Genomic DNA, 26,450 nt, shown 5'->3' with positions numbered 1-26,450 from the left:
CGGCATAGTGGTTAGAGCAGGGGTGTCCACACTTTTTCTGCAGGCGAGCTACTTTTCAATTGACCAACTCGAGGGGATCTACCTCATTTATATATATATCATTTATATTTATTTATTTATGAAAGAGACATTTTTGTAAACAAGTTAAATGTGTTTAATGATAATACAAGCATGTGTAACACATATAGATGTCTTTCTTTCACGAAGACAAGAATATAAGTTGGTGTATTACCTGATTCTGATGACTTGCATTGATTGGAATCAGACAGTAATGATGATAACGCCCACATTTTCAAATGGAGGAGAAAAAATGTTGTCCTTTCTGTACAATACCACATGAAAATGGTTGTTTTTTGGCATCTAATTCATCCAGCTTCCATACACCTTACAAGAAAAACATTGGCGGCAAATTCCGTAGCTTGCTTGATTGACATTCACGGCACCCGAGGGTCTTGTGAGATGACGCTGGCTGCTGCCAGTTCATTATTATGAAAAAATGACAGAGAGGAAGGCGAGAAACACTTTTTATTTCAACAGACTTTCGCGCCGTCCCTTCCGTCAAAACTATAAAGGCCGACTGCACATTTCCTATCTTCACAATAAAAGCCCTGCTTCATGCTGCCTGCGCTAACAAAATAAGAGTCTCGGAAAGCTGGCGTGCACAAGTGATGTGCACGCCAGCTTTCTGAGGGATCGCTCGTGCACGCCAGTTTTCCGAGACTCTCTATTTAGTTAGCGCAGGCAGCATGAAGCAGGGCTTTTATTGTGAAGATAGGAAATGTGCAGTCGGCCTTTAGAGTTTTGACGGAAGGTACGGCGCGAGAGTCTGTTGAAATAAAAAGTGTTTCTCGCCTTCCTCTCGGTCATATTTTAATAATAATGATCTTGCAGCAGCCAGCGTCATCTCACAAGACCGTGAATGTCATTTAAGTGACGTCTTGGTGAAGATTGATGATCACTAATTTTTAGGTCTATTTTTTTTAAAAGCCTGGCTCGGGATCGACTGACACACCCCCCTCGGTCGACTGGTAGCTCGCGATCGACGTAACGGGCACCCCTGGGTTAGAGTGTCCGCCCTGAGATTGGTAGGTCGTGAGTTCAAATCCCGGCCGAGTCATACCAAAGACTATAAAAATGGGACCCTTTACCTCCCTGCTTGTCACTCAGCCTTAAGGGTTGGAATTGGGGGTTAAATCACCATAAATGATTCCCGGGCGCGGCATCGCTGCTGCACACTGCTCCCCTCACCTGATCAAAGGTGATGGGTTAAATGCAGAGATTAATTTCGCCACATCTAGTATGTGTGATGACAATCATTGGTACTTTAACTTTTTCACTTTATTAACTTGTGTGATGACTGTATTATGCTGATAGTATATATTTGTACCATGAATTGATTAACGTGGACCCAGACTTAAACAAGTTGAAAAACTTACCACTTAGTTGTTAATTGTATGGAATATGTACTGTAATGTGCAATTTACGAATACAATTCTCAATCAATTAATCCGCCTGTCCAGCAGGTAGCAGTAGACAGAGTGTAACAACCCGCTTGTCCAGCAGGTGGCAGTAGACATAGTGTAACAACCCGCTTGTCCAGCAGGTGGCAGTAGACACAGTGTAATAAGCCGCCTGTCCAGCAGATGGCAGTAGACAAGAGTGTAACAAGTGAGGACGAAGACGGTCATAAACCACCCAGAAGTAGCCCCTCACGAGTTAGGTAACACGTTTTAGCAAATACGGTTGAAGTGTTTTAACATTTTCTGGAGTCCTCACGAGAAATAAGTAAGTAAATTACAGAAATGAGTTACTTTTTGTGACGTGGCAGTCAAACAAACGACATGTTTTCGTAGTTGTATATGTCAGTGTCTCGCCAGCTAGCTTAGCTAACCTGAAAGCTAAATGTTTGCACACGTCCGAAAAAAGCGAAATAAACGCCACAAGTGGTGACTAAATATCAACTAATCTTAGTTACAGGTCATACTTTGTTCTTGCATTTTAACAACGCTGTCTTAGATATTTGTTACCATGACTCTGTCGTTTAAATGTATTTATACTTCAACTCAAATCCATGTCAGCTGTTTAATGAAATGATTTTTTTTAGCACCCGCTCTTGCCCAAACACGCTTGAAATTGTAGAAATTGTCAATATTTTAACGTATTGTTGGCACATAATGTCACACAGATTTTGTTTATTTAATGACTGGTTTATTTACCACAAATTGATTAACGTGGACCCCGACTTAAACAAGTTGAAAAACTTATTTGTGTGTTACCATTTAGTGGTCATCCATCCTTCCTTTTTTCTACCGCTTTCTCCCTTACGGGGTCGTGGGGGGAGCTGGCGCCTATCTCAGCTACAATTGGGCGGAAGGCGGGGTACACCCTGGACAAGTCAATTGTACGGAATATGTACTGTACTGTGCAATCTATTAAAAAGTATCAATCAATCAATCAATCATTTTGACAGGGGCATTGCAGAATAAATAACACTCCTGCATATGCACCAGAATAAGAAAAAAGTTAATGATGACACACACACACACACATATATATAAATATATATATATATATATATATATATATATATACACACACACACACACAGTGGGGCAAAAAAGTATTTAGTCAGCCACCAATTGTGCAAGTTTTCCCACTTAAAATGATGACAGAGGTCTGTAATTTTCATCATAGGTACACTTCAACTGTGAAAGACAGAATGTGAAAAAAAAAATCCAGGAATTAACATTTTAAGAATTTTAAATAATTTATTTCTAAATTATGGTGGAAAAAAGTATTTGGTCAACCATTCAAAGTTCTCACTGATGGAAGGAGGTTTTGGCTCAAAATCTCACGATACATGGCCCAATTCATTCTAATCGTCCTGTCCCCTTAGCAGAAAAACAGCCCCAAAGCATGAAGTTTTCACCCCCATGCTTCACAGTAGGTATGGTGTTCTTGGGATGCAACTCAGTATTCTACCCCAGGGCAGCTGTGGCTACTGATGTAGCTTACCACCACCAGGTGTGAATGAATGTTGAGTCTCACTTCTCTGTGAGCGCTTTGAGTGTCTAGAAAAGCGCGATATAAATCTAAGTTATTTATTCTTCTTCCTCCAAACACGACGAGTTGAGTTTATACCAAAATGGATACATGGATGATACAGCAGAGGATTGGGAGAATGTCATGTGGTCAGATGAAACCAAAATAGAACTTTTTGGTATAAACTCAACTCGTAGTGTTTGGAGGAAGAAGAATACTGAGTTGCATCCCAAGAACACCAGGCCTACTGTGAAGCATGGGGGTGGAAACATCATGCTTTGGGGCTGTTTTTCTGCTAAGGGACAGGACGATTGATCCGTGTTAAGGAAAGAATGAATGGGGCCATGTATCGTGAGATTTTTAGCCAAAACCTCCTTCCATCAGTGAGAGCTTTGAATGGTTGACCAAATGCTTATTTTCCACCATTATTTACAAATAAATTCTTTAAAATTCCTACAATGTGAATTCCTGGATTTTTTTTTCACATTCTGTCTCTCACAGTTGAAGTGTACCTATGATGAAAATACAGACCTCTGTCATCATTTTAAGTGGGAGAACTTGTACAATCGGTGGCTGACTAAATACTTTTTTGGCTCACTGTATATATATATATATATATATATATATATAACTGCGATGTGGCCCTCAATGAAAACGCGTTTGACATCCCTGGTTTAGCGCAATGGAGTAATACATCGTTTATTGCAGTTAATTGGTTTTGGACATGACCGCGATAAATTGATTTCCGCCAACTAGGAATGATTAATTTAAAATAAAATATTTCCATAGCTGAAACATAAAAAAACCTGTGAACTACCTTCTAAAAAATAAATTTTTCAACATTTTAGGAGCCCTCTAGACACGAATATATTGATGAATATATGGAAAGAATATATATATATATATATATATATATATATATATATATATATATATATATATATATATATATATATATATAATATAATTAGGGCTGCGAATCTTTGGGTGTCCCACCGTTCGATTCAATATCGATTCTTGGGGTCGTGATTCGATTATAAATCGATTTTTGTCAATTCAACGCGATTCTCGATTCAAAAACGATATTTTTCCGATTCAAAACGATTCTGTATTCATTCACTACATAGGATTTCAGCAGGATCTACCCCAGTCTGCTGACATGCTAGCAGAGTAGTATGTATTTTTTTAAAAAGCTTTTATAATTGTAAAGGACAATGTTTTATCAACTGATTGCAATAATGTAAATTTGTTTTAACTATTAAACGAATCAAAAATATTACTTATTTTATCTTTGTGGAAACATTGGACACAGTGTGTTGTCGAGCTTATAAGATGTGATGCAAGTGTAAGCCACTGTGACACTATTGTTCTTTTTTTAAATTTTTTTATAAATGTCTAATGATAATGTCAATGAGGGATTTTTAATCACTGCTCTGCTGAAATTATAACTAATATTGATACTGTTGTTAATCAAATTCATTTTTGTTTCACTACTTTTGGTTTGTTCTGTGTCGTGTTTGTGTCTCCTCAATTGCTCTGTTTATTGCAGTTCTGAGTGTTGCTGGGTCAGGTCTGGTTTTGGGATTGGATTGCATTGTTATGGTATTGCTGTATATTGTTGAGTTGGATTGTTAAAAAAGAAAAAAAAAGACAATGGATTCTGAATCGCACAACGTATTAGATTTGAATCGATTTTTTCCCCACACCCCTAAAATATATATATATATATATATATATATATATATATATATATACATATTAGAGATGCGCCGTTTGCGGTCTCATCTGCGGAGTCCGCGGATAAACCGCGGGTCGGGCGGTTGACATGATGAAAAAATAGATTTGAATTAGATTCGGGTGGGTGGCGGATAAGTTCTGTGATCGGTATCCTTTGCCATTCAAAGTGCCATTTAAGACCCGTGTGATGAAGCGAAGAAGACAATAAGAGACGCTATTATTCTCCTGAATGACTGTCGGTAGTCACCCAGGTAATAAGTATTAGGGCGTGCTATGAAGCCATTGGCTTTGTCACCTACAACATGTAGGTTCTGCTTGACAGTCCAACATCATGTTGTGTGTGGTTTCCGCGTAAACACGCACACGACTGCAAGGCATACTTGGTGACACAGAGTACACTAATGGTTGTGATATAAACAATTTTAACACTCTTCGTAATATGCGCCACGCTGTGAAGCCACACCAATTAAGAACGACAAACACATTTCGGGAGAACATCCTCACAGTAACACAACATAAACGCAACACAACAAATACCCATAATCCTTTGTATTCATGAGACTTCCTGGCTATTTTATACACATGGCTAGCAGCAAAATGTTGGTGCGGGTGGATGACGACTTTGGTGATGCGGATGATATAATTGCCTATCCGCGCATCTCTAATACATACATATATATATATATATATATATATATATATATATATATATATATATATATATATATATATATATATGTGTGTGTGTTTGTGTATGTAATCCGTCAATGAATGATTATATCCGTTCGGCCACCGTATTCAATGGAGAAGTCTGATCTCCAAAATTTGCAGGCAGCATACATACTCCTTCCCCTTCAGGCTGTCCTGGATGAACTGAAAAATATTTTTTCAAATCATTTTGGAACTTGCAAGTGTACTTCCTTTTACTCGTCGCCATGTCTCTTTTCGTTTTTCTGCTTTGTCTCTGTTATGTTTTTGGACATTACCACTTGCCTTAGTTTTGAAGCAATGCATGATGGGAATCCGGAAGTTGTGTGTCAGTGTATTAACGTGCTGGCTGGAATAAACACGGCGAGCCCCCAATATTGTTGTCCTGGTGGAAATTCGGGAAAATTGTTGCCCTGGGAGATTTTTGGGAGGAGCACTGAAATTTGGGAGTCTCCGGGGACAATCGGGAGGGTTGGGAAGTATGCTTTACGACTTCCCACACACAGACCCGCAGATGTAGTTTACTTCCAGACCGGGCAATTCAAAAGTGACAGCAAAAAACTACACTGACCCAGTTTTCATTTTATACCGTCACATGTCACGGTATTATTGTGACGATTTTGATACCAAAATACCACAGTATTTATAACGTTACACTCCTAGTAAATACTAAGACTAAAATGCATCAACTGTTAAAGGCATTCTTTTTTATAAATAACGCTGTTCAGTGTTTCCCACAGGTCAGGCATCTATTTGTGGTGGTGTGGTTGGGCGGAGGGGGGGGACGGGTGAGGCAGCGGCGGCGGCGGCGATGACCAAGAAGAACGCGCAGTTGGAATATAATTACAACACTTTATGTACATATTTATATACATATTTATATAATATTTACATATTTACATAATATATAACTACAAACTCCATTCAGAGACAGAGTCCCATTGCTTTTATGAGCGAGTCAAAAGCCGGGGGGGAAAAAAAAAGGTTTTAATTTTTTATTTATTTGTGGCGGCAGTAATTCTTTCGTGGCGGGCCGCCACAAATAAATGAATGTGTGGTAAACCCTGCTGTTTTTTCTTATGACAATGTCTTCAGGTCCAGATGGCGTCCTACACGTGCATCAGCTGCCGTGTGTCGTTTGTGAACGGCGAGGTCCAGCGTGCACACTACAAGAGCGACTGGCACCGCTACAACCTGAAGAGAAAGGTGGCTGACATGCCGCCCGTCACTGCAGAGAACTTCCAGGAGCGTGTCCTGTCCCAGCAGGCCGCCACTGAGAAGCAGCTGAACCAGGCGGGGTGCATGGAAGGCTGCGGCGTGTGCAACAAGAAGTTCTCCAGTGCCAACGCCTATCAGAACCACCTACAGTCCCACAAGCACCAGCAGGCAGAGCGGCAGGCTATGCTCGCTGCCCAGCGGGAGGTGGACAGACTTAACGAGAAAAACCTGGAGAAGGGGCTCGGTGACGAGAAGGCGGACTACGATGCTCAGAACCAGGCCCTGCAGCAGGCCCTGAAGAAGCAGCAGAGGCCTGGGCCGGTGAAGGACAGCCAGGACGGAATGGCAAAGCGCAAGTTGGAGAAGTCCGACAAACCTCCTCGACTGATGTGGTTGGAGGAGCAGGCCAAGCGACGAGAGCAGGAGGACGATGATGACGACACAGACGAAGGTACGCAGGTCAAAGTTCACATCAGTAGGAAGTAGAATATTCCCATCACGAACCAAGTTTGTGTCTGCAGAAGAGTGGGAGGACGCTGACGAGGATGATGATGAAGAGGAGAGCATGGACCAGGAGGAAGAAGAAGAAACACAGCGCCCCACCATTCTTCCTGGGTCCATCCCCGTCACAGACTGTCTCTTCTGCTCGCATCATTCCAAGTCGCTGCTCAGGAACGTGGCTCACATGACTCACGTACACAGCTTCTTCATTCCTGACCTCGACTTCCTGGTCGACCTTAAAGGCTTCGTTAGCTACCTGGGTGGGTCTCATGCCTTAGCAGCTACGCCATGACACTGTGACCCATACTCAGCACAGCAGTGTTGGGCGTCGTCTGAAATGTTGGCCACTTGGAAAGGTTGCAGTCACACAGGAAGTTGTGTTGTTTATTGCTCAGGAGAGAAGGTTGGAGCGGGAAACGTGTGTTTGTGGTGCAACGAAAAGGGGCGCTCCTTTTACTCCACCACGGCGGTTCAGAGTCACATGACGGACAAAAGCCACTGCAAGCTCTTCACAGACGGCGATGCCGCGCTCGAGTTCGCAGACTTTTACGACTTCAGGTAACTGGCAATGATGACCAAATATGACGCAGGAAGTGAATGTTTGCTGTTGTGTTGGCTGACAGGAGCAGCTACCCTGAGAGCAAGGAGGGGCAGGGAGCTGACGTGGAGGGGGCGGGGCTTCCCGATGAAGACAACCTTCTATATGACGACGACACTTTCGAGCTAACGCTCCCTTCAGGTAGAACAAGCTCACACTTTGGCTTGTCGTTTTCTTTAGCATAGGCTGTTGGTATCGTTAGTTTTTAAAGGACTACCAAAACCCACTACTACCCACCACACAGTCTGATAGTTTATAAATCAATGATGAAATATTAACATTGCAACGCATGCCAATACGGCCTTTTTAGTTAACTAAATTGCAGTTTTAAATTTTCCGGGACTTTTTTCTTGAAAACGTTGCGTAATGATGATGTGTACGCGTGACGTCACGGGCTGTTATGAATATGAGCGCTGCACACACACACAGCTAAAAGTCGTCTGCTTTAACGGCATAATTACACAGTATTTTGGAGATCTGTGTTGCTGAATCCTTTGCGATTTGTTCAATTAATATTGGAGAAGTCAAAGTAGAAAGATGGAGTTGGGAAGCTTTAGCCTTTAGCCACACAAACACACGGTGATTCCTTGTTTAAAATTCACGAAGGTGAAACTTTACAATGGATCAGAGCGGACAAGGATCCCGACTACATGTCAACCAGCAGGTTTCGGTGAGAAAATTGTGGTTAAAAAGTCGCCTCTTACCGGAGATCAGCTGAGCTTGTGCGTCCCGTACAGCTGCCGTTGACTTCCCCGAGACACCGCGCATCAACACCCGGCCGTGGACGTACACGTCAGACTATCAGGTTCTGTTAAACTCACTAAAACACTAGCAACACAATAGAAAGATAAGGGATTTCCCAGAATTATCCTATTAAATGTGTCTAAAAACATATGAATCCGTCTCAATGAAACGCGATTGCAATCGTGTTATTTTTTTAACTTTTTTTTTTTTTTTCTAGTCCGTCGCTATCCATCCATCCATCCATCCATTTTCTACCGCTTATTCCCTTTTGGGGTCGCGGGCACCTATCTCCGCTACAATCGGGCGGAACAAGTCGCCACCTCATCGCACGGCCAACCTAGATATCTTCAATCACGAATCTCTCATCCTCGCTCAAATTAATGGGGAATTTGTTGTTTTCTCGGTCCGAATAGCTGTTTTTGTTGGAGGCTCCCATTAAAATCAATGTGAATATATGAGGAGTCATCAACATGTGACGTCATCGTCTGCGACTTCCGATAGAGGCAGGGCTTTTCTCCAGTTGCAAACTTTATCGTGGATGTTCTCTACTAAATCCTTTCAGCAAAAATATGGCAATATCGTGAAATGATCAAGTATGACCACATAGAATGGACGTGCTATCCCCGTTTAAATAAGAAAATCTCTTTTCAGTAGGCCTTTTAGGTTTTTTTGTTGGTGTAGTTCATCATTATTCTTTCACTTGAGCTCAGTTTAATATTGTCTTTTAATGTTTCTTAGTGTAGGTTTTTTACCATTGTGTTTTTACGTTGTTAGCATAGTTTCTGAACATCATTTTTTATTACCGTTTTTTTTCGTTGTGTAGTTTACCTTATTTTTTTCCTTTTTATGGTAGTTTAACATTGTTAGGTTAACATAGTTCTTAATGTTGATATTGTTTGACGTAACTTCTCATGTAGTGTGTAACAGTTTTTAATGTTAATTTGCTAACGATTATTTTATTGTTGTAAGATGTTTGCATTGTTTTTGTGATTCAGGTGCCAGGATCGGCCATCGCTCCCTGATGAGATATTACAAGCAACGCTTTGGAACGCAGAGGACGCTTGCCCTGAGCCACAACAAGAACGCTGTGGGCCATGTGATGCGTCACTACAAATCTCTCGGCTGGTGGGGCGAGATAGGTACGCCCTAAATCCACTCACTTTTGACCTTTTTGAGTTGATGACTTAAAGGGGTACTGCACTTTCAAAATCATTTGGGGAGAGACAAGAAGACAAGGGTTTTTCTCCGCTTTCTAATTTATAATAATTTGCTCGGTCTAGGTGGCACCTAATGGAAGCAACTAATTCTACCTCTAAATCACTTTAAAAATGCATTCAAAAACTGTAAACAGTACTTAATTTACATTCCGTAACCTGTTTAACAACCTAACTGTACAGGCATGTGATTTGACCACAATGAAAAAGACTGAAAATATTTCCGGGGGTCTGATGATACGACAATTGCATACAACATTAACTAAAGAAAAACAAGCTTAAACAATCATGCAATCATTGACAAACACATTCAACTACACAATATGGGTTATTCTCAAAATTTGCCTAGGTTTTGGTAATAAGCAGATTGCTCTAAAATAAAATTTCTTTTCATATTTGAAATCATTCTATCATTACTATTAGTCAGATATTGTATATATGGGGTTAAAAAAATATCAGTGGTGTAACAGGTTTGCCAAGATTTATTATTATACAAAATATATTTTAAAGTTAAGACTATTACATGATATATGCTATCAGAAACTAACATTAATTGTAAAATACATAACCACTAATAACAATTCACTGTTTTAATGTATATGCCTAATTGCCTACAAGTTTAGTTATAAATATAACAAAATACTAAATGTAAACATGTCATTATTTTCACCAAAATAGGATATACATTTATGAAAATAATTGAACATGTTCAGTATTGGAAATAATAATAATGTGAGGACACTGACATATTACATGAAACAACTGTGAAAATATTTACCTTCAAGATTGTTACACCACTGACAATATTGTTTCAAGAGACTACATTGGAACTTAATATTACAAAATAGTATTATATGCAAATTTATTTCAAATAAGTTGTTAACTGGAATCAATAATGCGACTCTTTGAATTTCTGTAATTTCATAATTTTCACGTGGCTTTTTATTTTTAGAAAAACCCATTTATATTTCGCAAAGCAATAATTGGTTTATATTTAAAACAAACATGCGTATTTCACAAGCAAATCTTTTTTAGCTTACCTCATTATTATCTACCCTGTCTGCAACTGAAGTGGGTTGTTTGAGTGGATCTCTCCTCTCGATGTCTACGGCAGTTGTCGATGTAAACAAAGGATGAAGTCCATAAGGTTTGCTCACTTTCAGTTGACATCCAAAAGTACCAGCTAGTGAAAAGTTTGTTTTCCTTGCTTCAAGTTGTTCCATATGTTTGGCGTTTAGCATATACTTCCATAGCCTTGAAACCTCGTGATCCATAGTCAATATTATCCTGACACCACGTGCACAAAACTTTTCCGGGTCGATCGATTTTCCGAATAAAATCGCCGAACAAAGTCATAACTTCCTTCTTCCCAACAGTATCAGTGATTTCCCTTTCCATCCAGTCCCATCGAAACTTATTTTTGACATGTTTATCAATTTCTTTTACTCGTGAAGCGTCCTTTCTCTCAAGAACCGACATTGTTTACATTTGGAAAATGGCGGTAATAACGTCGTCATTCATAACAGATGTCCTGATTGGTCACAAGGAACATATCGACCAATCAACTACGGCGCAATATAAGCTACATCTCGATTACAAAAGACGAATCGGCAAGTTAACGAATCTTGACTTAGGGTCGGAACAAAAAATGGAAGATAATTTTTTTTTTCCCCCGAGATTAAAAAAAGATAGAATTCTGACTTCAGACGGAAAAATCACATGCCTGCTGTAGTAATATTGTTATTGTAAGAGTGAACACAGGAATTTTTTTCTGGTGTAGTAACACATCGCTCTGATACGTTAATAGCCGTGAAAGCTCATTACGACAAATGAGTTAGCTTCTATGTCAACACTAAACGTGTTTGAGTTTGTAATGCACAACATTGTGATATAACACCAATTTGTACTGACTGAAAATCATGAAAAATCATATTACAGTATCTGTAAAGTATTAGCCGACATTTCATGTTTTGTTTGTAAACAGCTGAGCTAGCAACGTAGTTGTAATAACACACTTAACTTGCTGCATGTATCATGATCTATATAAAGTGTGACTCATTCGATGGACAGTTGTTCATCTGGTCCAGCTGGGGGGGGTCGTTTCCTGTTGATTTGGGGTAAGCACTCCATTTATGTTTAAATAGCTTGGTTCCAAGTTCCATATTTATAGCATCATCGCTTTCATCTCCCTCTTCCGTCTGCTCAGTCTAAATCTTCCTTTGGGCTCGCTTCTAAAAGTTCAAGGTTGTGAATCCTCATTTGTCCAAAACTAGTTGTCTCCGTTACCAAGTTTGCTAGGATTAGAGCGCACACTTGTGTGTGATTCCACAAGTAGTACACAGAGTTGATGCCAGAAGTTAGACGTTTGTGCTATGGAAACAGAAATCGATGCGTGAAAGAAACCAGTCCCGTAAATGATTAAAATGATCAACATATGGTAAACATTGAATATATTATATTATGTGTCGGTTACTACATTATATAAAGACTTGCAGCGTGTTTATAAAAGTTGGAGGGTTTTGAAGTTGTTTTAGATGGCTTTTGAAGGTTACAACGGTTACCCCCACTGTTACTCAAGTGTTTATCTTCAAAATAGTTAACACACCTTTTTTTTTTGTCTCTTATGATTGTGAATGGTAGGCAAAAATAAGTGAAGTTCCCCTATTAAGAAATGTAAACTAATTGTGTTCTAAAGCAGAGCCACCATTTTTACAAGATGTTCACCTGCATTGACTCGCCCCTCTGCCTCCTAGGCAACAGCGGGCTGCGTCACAAGCAGAAGGACATGCAGTACGTGCAGATGATGAAGTCCAAGTGGATGCTGAAGATTGGGATGACTCACAACACCACCAAGCAGAAACACTTCAGAGTCCAAGTCATGTTCTGAGAAGGCACAAGGGACCTTGAACTGGAAGCGGTAATAAGCAGCCATCACCATGGAAACAGAGGTTTATTGTGACAATTTAAGGAGAATAAATGTACTGAATTTACTGATGAGACATTTGGCTTGAAGTTGTTTATTGTCACAGTGGTCCCCCAACATCATACAAACAGAAGAGCCATGTGGCCATCATCCCAAAGCATAAACAACATATGAAATGTACAGCCAAGTGATGCTGGACTATATATATATATATTTAAGTATAAACATTGCACAGAAAGAGTAGGAAATATACAGCAAGGCACTGTGGGAGAAATCTGAGCGCGTTTTTGAATGGACCTTCCGCCTGCGGAAGGTCCACTGACATCTCGTAAGCTGACGTCAAAAGATGAATTTATGTTTAGTGGACCAAGTTCTGTGAGGGCCCAAACTAGACCACACTTTATGTCCAGTTGGGATAGGACACACAAGAACCAGAGGAAATGGACTATTGTGTGTTTTTTGAGCAGGCACTTACTTGTGCGGCCACTTTCACCTGGTCAGTCGGCCAATTAACACGTCAAACTTTCATTTTACATTCAAACAAACTTGTTTTGGTGTCGACGAGAAGGAATCGTGTTTCAAAATGACAAATATTCACCACAAAAATACAACTTTATCTATTTACATTCATTTCTTCTTCACAACGGAACTCTTCACTGAACCACTGACTGACTGCTGCCCCCTTCTGGTGTGTAGGGTTACTGCATCTTTGAGCACCAAGAACCAGAACCAGCTAAAACTGTGTAGTGAGGTATCAGGTGTGAACCTTCTGGAACATACATGTTGCTTGGCGTCACCAGGCGCTGGATTGACTGTCGTGACTGCTGATTGATTGACAGTTGCTGTAACGCTTCTTCACCATCATGCTGACGTACGCCTTCATCAGCTTGGCGATGTCCATCACCTGCAACACACAAACACTGGGCTTCAACTTCACTTTGACTAAGACAAGGTAACTTATACGGTTCAAGTGCAAATTAGGTAACTTGGTGTTGATGAGGAAACTTTCAAGTGTTAACTTCAATTAAGATACATAAATCAGTAAAAGTAGCTTAACTGAGATAAGTTAATAGTTATACTCAGTTTAATTTGTTATAGTAGGTTAACTATATAAAGATAAGTTATCTCATTAGCAAATACAACCAAATGAGTTAATGTTACTCTTAACAAAGATGAGTTAACTTATCTTAAGTTAAAGTCTGAGACTGAGATAAGTTAACTAGTTAATGAGGTAACGCTTAACTATAACTAGGATAACATACTGCTTAAACAGAGTTAATTTATCCTTGTTTGCTTTAACTAAGCTTAGTTAAGTCAAACAATGGTAAGTTAATTTATAGCAGTTAAGGTAAATTGTTAACTTTACTAGGATATTTGTTAACTGAGTTAACTATTTAGTTTTGATGAGGTAACATTAATTGGAATAACTTAACTTAGCACTTGGGTAGCTTAACTCAATAACAGTAACTTAATTATTTAACTTACCCTAGTTAACATTTAAATGAACTAGGATAAGTTAACTCAGTAACATGCATTGGAAAAAAGAGGTACTTTAATAAAAAAATAAGTACAATCTTTCAGTACATTATCAAAAAAGAAAAGTTTACATTTTTTTCGCCAAGAAAAACACTGAGCTCTTCAAGTACCACCACAATGACAAACCATTAAACTATAGTAGCGTAGTAATCCTAAGTATTCATTCAAAACAAGGCACGTTTTTTTTAACAAGTATATTTTTGGCCATTAAGACATTATGCACATTATGAACATTAACACTAATTTTGTGTTAACTTGTATCGACTTTCATCCGTTTGATAAGATATTTAGAACAGAAGTTAATGTTTTTTTTTACTTTGTTTTAATTATATAGAATAGAATACAATAGATTTTATTGTCATTATATTTGCATATAACGAGATTAAAGACTCCAAATAAAAGGTGCGGTTGTGGGAACAAATATGGGGTAAAATAAATAAGAGGTAATAAAGGAAACACTAACAAGTGAAATAAACAGACTACTATCCAATAAAAATAAGAAGCAATCCTGTACAATATTCAAAACACTATAGAAATACAAAATACTGTACAATATACAGAACAATACAAGAGTACCGAAGTATATTATAATGAACCGGGTCCCATGTTATCTTATGTTCGTCATGTAGCTTAGTAAACGTTGTGAAATGTTATCCTATGACCCTGAAGGCATCATTGTTACATGCAGCTTTCTCTCTGTTACTGTTCGTCTGTGTTTACATATGTTCTGCGTGTAAATTAGCAGGGAGAGGCCGGAACATTCCATTCCCACGAGTGTTGAGTGACAGAAATGACAGATGAACGGTTCTTTTTTGTGTCCTAATTGTTTGTTTAGGCGTCTAATTGTACCGGCTTCCTTTGAAGGCTGATAAAGTTTAACGGCCTCAATCACGTCATTACAATATTTAATGAAGTGATTCCTTAGGCTACCACTAGATCAGAACTTCAAAAAAATGTGCATATAAAAATATATTCCAAATAAAATGTACTTTAAAACAAAAGCAAGAGTTTGACGCACCATGTGTGTTTCAAAGTGCAGTTCTCGTCCTTCCACGGTGATCTTGTAGGCGTTGGCCAGAGGAGCTCCGAAGGCGAGGATCTGCTCGTAAGGAAAGACTTCCAGAGGCCACGGCTCGCCTCGCTTGTACACTGAAATGGCGTCCCGACTGACACCGAGCCACAGCTCAGACGGGAACGCTCCATCGCGGCACTGAGAAGGAAGAAGGTCAGAGATGAGAAGATGTTTGGATGTGGAACGTTTCCGCTTGAGAAAATCTGCACACCTGCACGTTAAAGAGCGTGGATCCGTATCCGGGCCACTCCTTGACCAGCGCCATGTACTTGACCATGGCGTGCTCCTGCTCCATGCCCTGCAGCTTCCTCCACTTGTCAACCACGCAGGTGCGTACCGCCGAAACCTCCTCCCTCATCCAAGCTTCCAGGCTGTTCTCCTCGTCCAGCTTCTGCTGGCTGATGGAACTGCTCCGGAAGCTCCGCCTCAGCGTTCCCTCCAGGAAGCTGGAGCGTTTCCTCTCCGAAGTTCCCGAGCGCTCTGACGCCGTGCCGCCGCCCGGAGCAAACGTCCTGGCGGATTTCTGCACCCGAGCCCGCAGCCGAGCCATGGGGAACACCTGGGCCATCTCCGGAAGGGCGCTGTGGGAGCTGTGGTCTCCGAGCAGGTACTGAAGTCTCAGCGCTGCCAGGAACTGAAGAGTCTCTTCTGGAGCAGGATAGCGACCGCGGATCACGGCTTCGTGGGCCTGCACGCACACAGAAAGTACTGACATTCACAAACTTCTCTCTGTCTCACAAAATATTCGAAACGGCGAGTGAAACCTGACCTGCTCGAACATGAAGGCGAACTCCACGCTGTCTTTAGGAACCTTGTCCATGTCCACAAAGCAGTAAAGCTTGAAGTAGAACTTCCAGCCTGTGTTCATCTCTTCCTGACTGGCAGACAGTCTGCCACAAGTAGGTGGAGTTAAAACTTTGGTGTTATCGAATCTATTTTAAACTCCTTCTATTTGTTTTTAAATGTCTAAACAACCTCGCACCAACATATCTCTCCGACCTCCTTCAGCCTTACTGCCCCACCCGATCCCTAAGATCAGCCGATCAGCTGCTACTGACGGTCCCTGACACAAGGCTGAAGCTTAGAGGTGACAAGAGCTTTTGCCGCTGCTGCTCCCAAACTCTGGGTACCTCTGAGTGTTAGACAAGCCTCCTCTCTTCCTGTTTTTAAATCTCTCTTAAAAACATACTTTTATTCCTTGGCTTTTAACACTGAGGATATCCATCCTGCAATGGCGCCCCATTACATCTGCTGTGAACCTGTTTTTATGTTTTATTTATTTATTTTTTATCATGTTCCGTTTGTGTTGTGTTGTTTGCTCAGTTCTCGTATTATCTTTTAAAGGGGAACATTATCACAATTTCAGAAGGGTTAAAACCAATAAAAATCAGTTCCCAGTGGCTTATTTTATTTTGCGAAGTTTTTTTCTCAATTTTACCCGTCCCGGAATATCCCCAAAAAAAGCTTTAAAGTGCCTGATTTTCGCTATCTGCGAAGCCACTTTCTATTTCCCTGTGACGTCACATAGCGATGCCAATACAAACAGATGGTGGATAGCACAGCAAGATATAGCGACATTAGCTCGGATTCAGACTCGGATTTCAGCGGTTTAAGCGATTCAACAGATGACGCATGTATTGAAACGGATGGTTGGAGTATGGAGGCAGAAAACAATATTGAAGAAGAAACTGAAGCTATTGAGCGAATAGCTATTGCCGCTATTTGGACATGTTTGCCTTAGCGTCGCCGGTAAAATGTGCAGACCAACGATTGGAAGTTTCACATCTCGTGACACTGGATCAACTTAAATCCGTCGATTGGTGAGTGTTTGTTTGGCATTAAATGTGGGTGGAAGGAAACGCTGGATGCAAATACAGCTACAAATGTATATACAACTAGCCTAAATAGCATGTTAGCATCGATTAGCTGGCAGTCATGCCGCGACCGAATATGTCTGACTAGCACATAAGTCAATAACATCAACAAAACTCACCTTTGTGATTTCGTTGACTTTATTGTTGAGAATGCATCTGCTTTTAAGTGTTGCAGGATATCCAGACATTCTTGCCATCTCTGTGCCATGTCTGTCGTAGCATCGCCGGTAAAAACCAAATGAGGGACTTTCGCATCTCTTGACACTGGAGCAACTTAAATCCGTCGATTGGTAAGTGTTTGTTTGGCATTAAATGTAGGTGGAGGGAAAGGCTGGATGCAAATATAGCTACAAATGAGGCATAATGATGCAATATGTACATACAGCTAGCCTAAATAGCATGTTAGCATCAATTAGCATGCCGTGCTAATCGATGCACATTCTACGTAAATCAACTTGAATCCGTCCCTGGTCGTGTTGTTACACCCTCCGACGAGGCATAATGTCTCCAAGGTACCGGAAAACAGTCGAAAAAACGGAAAATAACAGCTGATTTGATCTGAGTGTGTAATGTGGTGGAGAAAATGGCGTTGACTACCAAGGTGACGTCACGTTCTGACGTCAGCGCTCCGAGAGCGAATAATAGAAAGGCGTTTAATTCCCCAAAATTCACCCATTTAGAGTTCGTAAATCGGTTAAAAAAATATATGGTCTTTTTTCTGCAACATGAAGGTATATATTGACGCTTACATAGGTCTGGTGATAATGTTCCCCTTTAACCTGTCCATTGTACAGCACTTTGGCTTCTAAAAATATTATTAATTAATCCTCATAAAATTGTAACCCTTTTCTAAAGATATTATTAATTAATCCTCATAAAATCGCAATCGTTTTTTTAAATATTATGAATTCATCATAAAATTGCAACCTTTTTTCAAAATATTATGAGTAAATCCTTATAAAATTGCAATCTTTTCTCAAATACCTCTGTGGTAAATTTTAAATGTGCTTTATAAATAAATTTAATTTGACTTGAGTTGATTACAATGCGGGCCCACAAGGGGGCGCTTACCTTTCAAACTTGGCGAGCACGTCCGCCACCACCGTGCGGTTCTCGATGGCTTTCTCGGCAACGTGGTTGTGTTCGAAGAGGGCAAACATGTTCCTGCTGTCCTCCATGGCCAGACCACGCAGCAACTTCTCCACCACCTGAACACACGTCAGTGCCATCAGGTCCACGTCTTCCTGACGGAGCAAAGACGTTGGTGCAAAGGTGGCTCACCTCTCCAGCGGTGGTGTGCGAGTTGATGGTGATCTTGCAGCATCCTCCGCCATGACAGTGCACGGTGGTGCTCATGTCCTGCCGAGCGATGACGGCGCGGATCTCCTCCTGAGATGGCACGTTCTCCCTGCAGCGAGTCTTCTTCAGGGAGTCCAGGGCGAAGCAGGCGTAGCGCTCCATTTCAGAGTTTGGGAAGAGCTCCCGAGTCCTACGGAAAGGGAGGCATGCGTGTTCGGGTCAGAAGACGAGGATCTAACGCAAAGGTCGGCAACCCGCGGCTGATACGGCTCAGCTGCATAATCGCCGACCCCCAAGACTGTTAAAGGGAGATTCCAGATTTTGGTGCCTCTCCCAGACATCATCTGGGGTCAACGTTTTCAGATTTTCTCCCGGACTACCACATTGAGGGCATGCCGCGATGGTTTTGGTATTAACGTCCTCTACAACATGTCATCGCGCCTGCCTTTCACGCAATGCTATCTGCGTGCCGAGCAGACGCATACTTGCCAGTCCAGTGACATGTTGTATGTGGTTTCCGCAGATACACGTACACGACTGCAAGGCATACTGGGTGATACAGTTTGCACTGACGGTTGTGATATAAACAACTTTAACACTCTTACTAATATGCACCACACTGTGAACCCACACCAAACAAGAATGAAACATATTTCGGTAGAACATCCACACTGTAACACAACAGCACAAATACCCAGAAACCCTTGCAGCACAAACTCTTCCGGCACGCTACAATATACACCCCCGCTAACACCAACCCCCCCGTCGTTTGAGGTGGGCGGGATTGGGGGCAATGAGGTGTATAATATAGTCAGCAAGAGTCATGGATGCAAAAGGATTCTGGGTATTTGTTGTGTTACTGTAAGGATGTTCTCCCGAAATGTGTTTGTCATTCTTGTTTGGTGTGGGTTCACAGTGTGGTGCATATTAGTAAGAGTGTTAAAGTTGTTTATATCACAACGTCAGTGTAAACTGTATCACCCAGTATGCCTTGCAGTCGTGTACGTGTATCTGCGGAAGCCACATACAACGTGTCCCTGGACTGCCAAGAAGTCTGTACATGTTGTAGAAGGCGTCTAAGACAATGGCTTCACAGCACGCTCTTATTATATTTGTCTGGATGACCACCAGCATTTATTCGCGAGAACAGTTGCGGCTCCCATTGTCTTCTTTACTTTGTGAAACGGGTCAAAATGGCTCTTTGAGTGGTAAAGGTTGTCGACCCCTGATCTAACGAGATGTCCGTCAGGACGCTGACCTCTTGAGGTGGAACTTGAGGTATCTGAGGATGCTCCTGGTGGGGATGAAGGTGCAGGACATGCAGGCCAAGATCTTCCAGCGGCTGAGGTTACCAGGACCGGCAGGATGAGGTGGCAGCGTGGTCTGCTTGATCAGCTGACAGTACAGCTCGTCCCTCAGAGGTCGAAGCTCCTGGCCCGCCTGCAGGACCCCCTGGATGATGGGCACGGGGTCAGCCACGCCCTCCAGGTGCTGCAGAGAGCCAAACACCTTGAGGGCTTCTTCTTGCAGCGTGCTGTAGGTCCTGCTCCTCTGGGCTGAACAGAACCGGGAAAAGAGGACGTGAAACCTTTACATAATGCCTTTATTTCTTTCACAGAAAAAAGCAATTTGAGTCATTTTTAAAGTAGTATATAGAGACCACACAAATCCACTCTTCATTCGGTCAGGATTACTAAAACTAAAAGACATTGTAGAATTAAATACTCTATTAATGATGTTCAAAGCGAGAAATAAAGTCCTTCCGAAGGACATACAAAAGTTATTTGTGTTCACATCTGTAGATGAGAACCACAGAAGGCCGTATGACTTTAACAATGCAAGAGTGCGAACAAATTTGAAACAAATGTGCTTGTCTGTTGTTGGTGTGAAAGCATGGAATTCTCTAAACAAAGACTTAAAGGCCTACCGAAATGAGATTTTCTTATTTAAACGGGGATAGCAGGTCCATTCTATGTGTCATACTTGATCATTTCGCGAAATTGCCATATTTTTGCTGAAAGGATTTAGTAGAGAACATCCAAGATAAAGTTTGCAACTTTCGGTGCTAAGAGAAAAGCCCTGCTTCTACCGGAAGTCGCAGACGATGACGTCACATGTTGATGGCTCCTCACATATTCACATTGATTTTAATGGGAGCCTCCAACAAAAAGAGCTATTCGGACCGAGAAAACGACAATATCCCCATTAATTTGAGCGAAAATGAAAGATTTGTGTTTGAGGATATTGATAGCGACGCACTAGGAAAACCCCCCCCCTCCCAAAAACAAAAACAAGTTAAAAAACAACAACGCGATTGCATTGAGACAGATTCAGATGTTTTTAGACACATTTACTAGGATCATTCTGGGAAATCCCTTATCTTTCTATTGTGTTGCTAGTGTTTTAGTGAGTCTAACAGTACAGGTGTGTGTCCACGGGTGTCTTGACGCCAGTGTCTCAGGGGTGTCGACGGCAGCTTTATGGACGGCGCAAGCTCAGCTGATCTCCGGTAAGAAGCAACGTTTTACCACAATTTTCTCACCAAAACCTGCTGGTTGACATTCGGTTGGGATCCATGTCCGCTCTGATCCATAGTAAAGTTTCACCTCCGTGAATTTTAAACAACGAATCACCGTGTGTTTGTGTGGCTAAAGGCTAAAGCTTCCCAACTCCATCTTTCTACTTTGACTTCTCCATTATTAATTGAACAAATTGCAAAAGAGTCAGCAACACAGATCTCCAAAATACTGTGTAATTATGCGGTTAAAGCAGACGACTTTTAGCTGTGTGTGTGTGCAGCGCTCATATTTCCTAACAGTCCGTGACGTCACGCGTACACGTCGTCATTACGCGACGTTTTCAAGAAAAAACTCCCGGGAAATTTAAAATTGCAATTTAGTAAACTAAAAAGGCCGTATTGGCATGTGTTGCAATGTTAATATTTCATCATTGATATATAAACTATCAGACTGTGTAGTAGTGGCTTTCAGTAGGCCTTTAATAAGCTGTAAGAATCTTTGAAGTTAAAAATAGTTACAAAAAGGGAAAACTGGAATTATATCAAACTGAATTTTGATTTCGATTGGACCTGTCATTGTGAAAATGTTTAAAGGAAATTTAAAAATTATGTTGGAGTTCGGATGTTGGTGGAGGGAACAGTTATAAAGTCATCGAAAATAATTTGTGTTAAAAAGTGGGCAGATGTATATAAGAATAGTATTCTTCCATCTGCTCCTTTCTGATCATGCAAATGTATAAGAAACAAAAAAACAATGCAAGTGTCTATTGTACGTGGCTTGTATATATGCATTTTCATGAAAGGAATGAAAAGAAATGATGATGATGAAACCGCTGGTCAGTGCCACCTCAGACATGGTCATGTGACTCACCTGTGGGGTGGATGTCTCCGTAGGGGAGGGGCAGCAGGGGGGAGTGCAAAGTGTGGTGGCTGTAGCGAAGGATGGGGTTCCTCTTGTAGATCTGCTCCACCACTTCACTGTTCAGACAGTTCTCCTGCACACAACACAGGAACACCTCCTTTGGTTACGGACATCGTTAATATTTGCTTGCGGTCCAATGGCGCTGCAGGTCCACGCTGAGCTGATCAAGGAGCAAGCTGTGTTCCGTGCAGGAACACCATGCACCGGCCTCTGCAGAACCTCAGCCGTACACTGAAGGACACCGCTTGACAGGCGACATATTTTTGGAATGTGGGAGGAAACTGGAGTACCCGGAGAAAAGCCACACACGCACGGGCACAAATGCACTTTCCACACCGACGTCCAAACCAAGGTTCCAATACAGACCCGGCGTAAAGTTGAACGTTATTGTCGGTAGAAATGTCAAAAGAACTAGGAGAGTTACCACTGGCAAAAAATGCAATAATTCGCTTAAAATACCATTCTCTTTAACTTTCTCCACTCAGGTGCGCGACCAGCTAACTCGCTCTTGACAGAGGATTTAACATCAGGCCTGGGCATTTATTTTGACTTGAGGGCCAAATTTAGAGAAACAAATGTGTCTGGGGGCCGGTATATCTATTTTTAGGAACACTAATACAAAACCTCACAATAATGTCTGATTGGATGCTAAAAACAGACCGCTTTAAAAAACGGAATTGAACTTAAAATGTTCTACTGAATGAAACACCCAGAAAGTACATGACAATAATGTGGGATTTAGGATATTAACTATGAAGGCTCCTCTCTGAGCTGCAACCTTATCGTGGTAGAGGAGTTTGCGTGTCCCAATGATCCTAGGAGCTATGTTGTCCGGGGGCATAAAGCCCCCTGGTAGGGTCTCCCAAGGCAAACAGGTTCTAGGTGAGGGATCAGACAAAGAGCAGCTCGAAGACCTTTATGAAGAAGAAACATCATGGACCCAGATTTCCCTCGCCCGGACGCGGGTCACCGGGGCCCCCCTCTGGAGCCAGGCCTGGAGGTGGGGCACGATGGCGAGCGCCTGGTGGCCGGGCCTGTTCCCATGGGGCCCGGCCGGGCACAGCCCGAAGAGGCAACGTGGGTCACCCCTCCAATGGGCTCACCACCCATAGCAGGGGCCATAGAGGTCGGGTGCATTGTGAGCTGGTCGACAGCCGAAGGCAGGGCACTTGGCGGTCCGATCCTCGGCTACAGAAGCTAGCTCTTTGGACGTGGAACGTCACGTCACTGGGGGGGAAAGAGCCTGAGCTAGTGCGCGAAGTCGAGAAATTCCGGCTGGATATAGTCGGACTCACTTCGACGCACAGCAAGGGCTCTGGAACCACTTCTCTCGAGAGGGATTGGACCCTCTTCCACTCTGGCGTTGCCGGCAGTGAGAGGCGACGGGCTGGGGTGGCAATTCTTGTTTCCCCCCGGCTCAAAGCCTGTACGTTGGAGTTTAACCCGGTGGACGAAAGGGTAGCCTCCCTCCGCCTTCGGGTGGGGGGACGGGTCCTGACTGTTGTTTGTGCTTATGCACCAAACAGCAGTTCAGAGTACCCACCCTTTTTGGGAACGCTCGAGGGAGTACTGGAAAATGCTCCCCCGGGTGATTCCCTTGTCCTACTGGGGGACTTCAATGCTCACGTTGGCAACGACAGTGAAACCTGGAGAGGCGTGATTGGGAAGAATGGCCGCCCGGATCTGAACCCGAGTGGTGTTTTGTTATTGGACTTTTGTGCTCGTCACAGTTTGTCCATAACAAACACTATGTTCAAACATAAGGGTGTCCATATGTGCACTTGGCACCAGGACACCCTAGGCCGCAGTTCCATGATCGACTTTGTAGTTGTGTCATCGGATTTGCGGCCTCATGTTATGGACACTCGGGTGAAGAGAGGGGCGGAGCTTTCCACCGATCACCACCTGGTGGTGAGTTGGCTGCGATGGTGGGGGAGGATGCCGGACAGACCTGGGAGGCCCAAACGCATTGTGAGGGTCTGCTGGGAACGTCTGGCAGAGTCTCCTGTCAGAAAAAGTTTCAATTCCCACCTCCGGAAGAACTTTGAACATGTCACGAGGGAGGTGCTGGACATTGAGTCCGAGTGGACCATGTTCCGCACCTCTATTGTCGAGGCGGCAGATCAGAGCTGTGGCCGCAAGGTAGTTGGTGCCTGTCGGGGCGGCAATCCTAAAACCCCTTGGTGGACACCAGCGGTGAGGGATGCCGTCAAGCTGAAGAAGGAGTCCTATCGGGTCCTTTTGGCTCATAGGACTCCGGAGGCAGTGGACAGGTACCGACAGGCCAAGCGGTGTGCAGCTTCAGCGGTCGCGGAGGCAAAAACTCGGACATGGGAAGAGTTCGGGGAAGCCATGGAAAACGACTTCCGGACGGCTTCGAAGCGATTCTGGACCACCGTCCGCCGCCTCAGGAAGGGGAAGCAGTGCACTATCAACACCGTGTATGGTGCGGATGGTGTTCTGCTGACCTCGACTGCGGATGTTGTGGATAGGTGGAAGGAATACTTCGAAGACCTCCTCAATCCCACCAACACGTCTTCCTATGAGGAAGCAGTGCCTGGGGAATCTGTGGTGGACTCTCCTATTTCTGGGGCTGAGGTCGCTGAGGTAGTTAAAAAGCTCCTCGGTGGCAAGGCCCCGGGGGTGGATGAGATCCGCCCGGAGTTCCTTAAGGCTCTGGATGCTGTGGGGCTGTCTTGGTTGACAAGACTTTGCAGCATCGCGTGGACATCGGGGGCGGTACCTCTGGATTGGCAGACCGGGGTGGTGGTTCCTCTCTTTAAGAAGGGGGACCGGAGGGTGTGTTCCAACTATCGTGGGATCACACTCCTCAGCCTTCCCGGTAAGGTTTATTCAGGTGTACTGGAGAGGAGGCTATGTCGGATAGTCGAACCTCGGATTCAGGAGGAACAGTGTGGTTTTCGTCCTGGTCGTGGAACTGTGGACCAGCTCTATACTCTCGGCAGGGTTCTTGAGGGTGCATGGGAGTTTGCCCAACCAGTCTACATGTGCTTTGTGGACTTGGAGAAGGCATTCGACCGTGTCCCTCGGGAAGTCCTGTGGGGAGTGCTCAGAGAGTATGGGGTATCGGACTGTCTTATTGTGGCGGTCCGCTCCCTGTATGATCAGTGCCAGAGCTTGGTCCGCATTGCCGGCAGTAAGTCGAACACATTTCCAGTGAGGGTTGGACTCCGCCAAGGCTGTCCTTTGTCACCCATTCTGTTCATAACTTTTATGGACAGAATTTCTAGGCGCAGTCAAGGCGTTGAGGGGTTCCGGTTTGGTAACCGCAGGATTAGGTCTCTGCTTTTTGCAGATGATGTGGTCCTGATGGCTTCATCTGACCGGGATCTTCAGCTGTCGCTGGATCGGTTCGCAGCCGAGTGTGAAGCGACCGGAATGAGAATCAGCACCTCCAAGTCCGAGTCCATGGTTCTCGCCCGGAAAAGGGTGGAGTGCCATCTCCGGGTTGGGGAGGAGACCCTGCCCCAAGTGGAGGAGTTCAAGTACCTAGGAGTCTTGTTCACGAGTGAGGGAAGAGTGGATCGTGAGATCGACAGGCGGATCGGTGCGGCGTCTTCAGTAATGCGGACGTTGTACCGATCCGTTGTGGTGAAGAAGGAGCTGAGCCGGAAGGCAAAGCTCTCAATTTACCGGTCGATCTACGTTCCCATCCTCACCTATGGTCATGAGCTTTGGGTCATGACCGAAAGGATAAGATCACGGGTACAAGCGGCCAAAATGAGTTTCCTCCGCCGTGTGGCGGGGCTCTCCCTTAGAGATAGGGTGAGAAGCTCTGCCATCCGGGAGGAACTCAAAGTAAAGCCGCTGCTCCTTCACATCGAGAGGAGCCAGATGAGGTGGTTCGGGCATCTGGTCAGGATGCCACCCGAACGCCTCCCTAGGGAGGTGTTTAGGGCACGTCCAAACGGTAGGAGGCCACGGGGAAGACCCAGGACACGTTGGGAAGACTATGTCTCCCGGCTGGCCTGGGAACGCCTCGGGATCCCCCGGGAAGAGCTAGACGAAGTGGCTGGGGAGAGGGAAGTCTGGGTTTCCCTGCTTAGGCTGTTGCCCCCGCGACCCGACCTCGGATAAGCGGAAGATGATGGATGGATGGATGGAACTATGAAGGATAAAACACTAAATATTGACAACATATGAACGTCACACCCCCTCTCCATCCACATATTTTACAAGCAATCGAAACGCAACAAACACAGTGAAATATGAACACGAAGGGTAAAAAAAAAAACCCACCTACAATCTGATTTATCACTAAGCTTTACAATTTCGTTGTAAAAATCTCCTTCTGCGTCTGTCCCTGACACCCGCATTTCAGGCTCTGGAAACACTCTTGGTGCCTCATCCGAGCTGCTGTGACTTACATTACCATAGTAACTAATTAGTTGACCATAGTAACTAATTAGATGACCATAGTAACTAATTAGATGACCATAGTAACTAATTAGTTGACCATAGTAACTAATTAGTTGACCATAGTAACTAATTAGTTGACCATAGTAACTAATTAGTTGACCATA

At 43.1% G+C, this 26,450-nt stretch overlaps 2 protein-coding genes across 3 annotated transcripts in view; one reads left to right on the top strand and one right to left on the bottom strand.

Moving 5' to 3' along the window:
• The first annotated feature begins 1,638 nt into the window (after window positions 1–1,638).
• On the top strand, window positions 1,639–12,761 carry znf622 (zinc finger protein 622). Its single transcript, XM_061920717.1, has 7 exons — window positions 1,639–1,785; window positions 6,583–7,156; window positions 7,227–7,466; window positions 7,602–7,764; window positions 7,830–7,945; window positions 9,544–9,687; window positions 12,516–12,761. The coding sequence occupies exons 2-7, from the start codon at window positions 6,589–6,591 to the stop codon at window positions 12,647–12,649; spliced, it is 1,365 nt and encodes a 454-aa protein (XP_061776701.1). The 5' UTR covers window positions 1,639–1,785; window positions 6,583–6,588; the 3' UTR covers window positions 12,650–12,761.
• A 2-nt stretch (window positions 12,762–12,763) lies between these two features.
• Window positions 12,764–26,450, bottom strand: part of myo10 (myosin X) — a 165,075-nt gene continuing 151,388 nt past the window's right edge. For both annotated transcript variants that reach the window (XM_061920715.1, XM_061920716.1), the window contains exons 34-41: window positions 21,856–21,979; window positions 19,725–20,022; window positions 18,449–18,656; window positions 18,239–18,375; window positions 16,063–16,183; window positions 15,505–15,981; window positions 15,240–15,431; window positions 12,764–13,589 (exon numbers count right to left, since the gene is read on the bottom strand). In XM_061920715.1, coding sequence (XP_061776699.1) covers window positions 13,479–13,589; window positions 15,240–15,431; window positions 15,505–15,981; window positions 16,063–16,183; window positions 18,239–18,375; window positions 18,449–18,656; window positions 19,725–20,022; window positions 21,856–21,979 — 1,668 coding nt within the window. In that variant the 3' untranslated portion in view covers window positions 12,764–13,478. The remainder of the gene's footprint in view (window positions 13,590–15,239; window positions 15,432–15,504; window positions 15,982–16,062; window positions 16,184–18,238; window positions 18,376–18,448; window positions 18,657–19,724; window positions 20,023–21,855; window positions 21,980–26,450) is intronic.

Source organism: Nerophis ophidion, linkage group LG14, assembly GCF_033978795.1.
Source record: "Nerophis ophidion isolate RoL-2023_Sa linkage group LG14, RoL_Noph_v1.0, whole genome shotgun sequence".
NCBI lineage: Eukaryota > Metazoa > Chordata > Actinopteri > Syngnathiformes > Syngnathidae > Nerophis > Nerophis ophidion.
The sequence above is the reverse complement of the archived record's forward strand: the minus strand, read 5'-3'. Positions and strand labels throughout refer to the sequence as shown.

Bases quoted from the DNA above. Each gene is read 5' to 3' on its own strand.
- znf622 (XM_061920717.1), top strand. From the start codon at position 6,589: ATGGCGTCCTACACGTGCATCAGCTGCCGTGTGTCGTTTGTGAACGGC. The intron at 7,157-7,226 runs GTACGCAGGTCA...TTGTGTCTGCAG, and splicing joins TGATGACGACACAGACGAAG to AAGAGTGGGAGGACGCTGAC. The intron at 9,688-12,515 runs GTACGCCCTAAA...TCTGCCTCCTAG, and splicing joins CGGCTGGTGGGGCGAGATAG to GCAACAGCGGGCTGCGTCAC.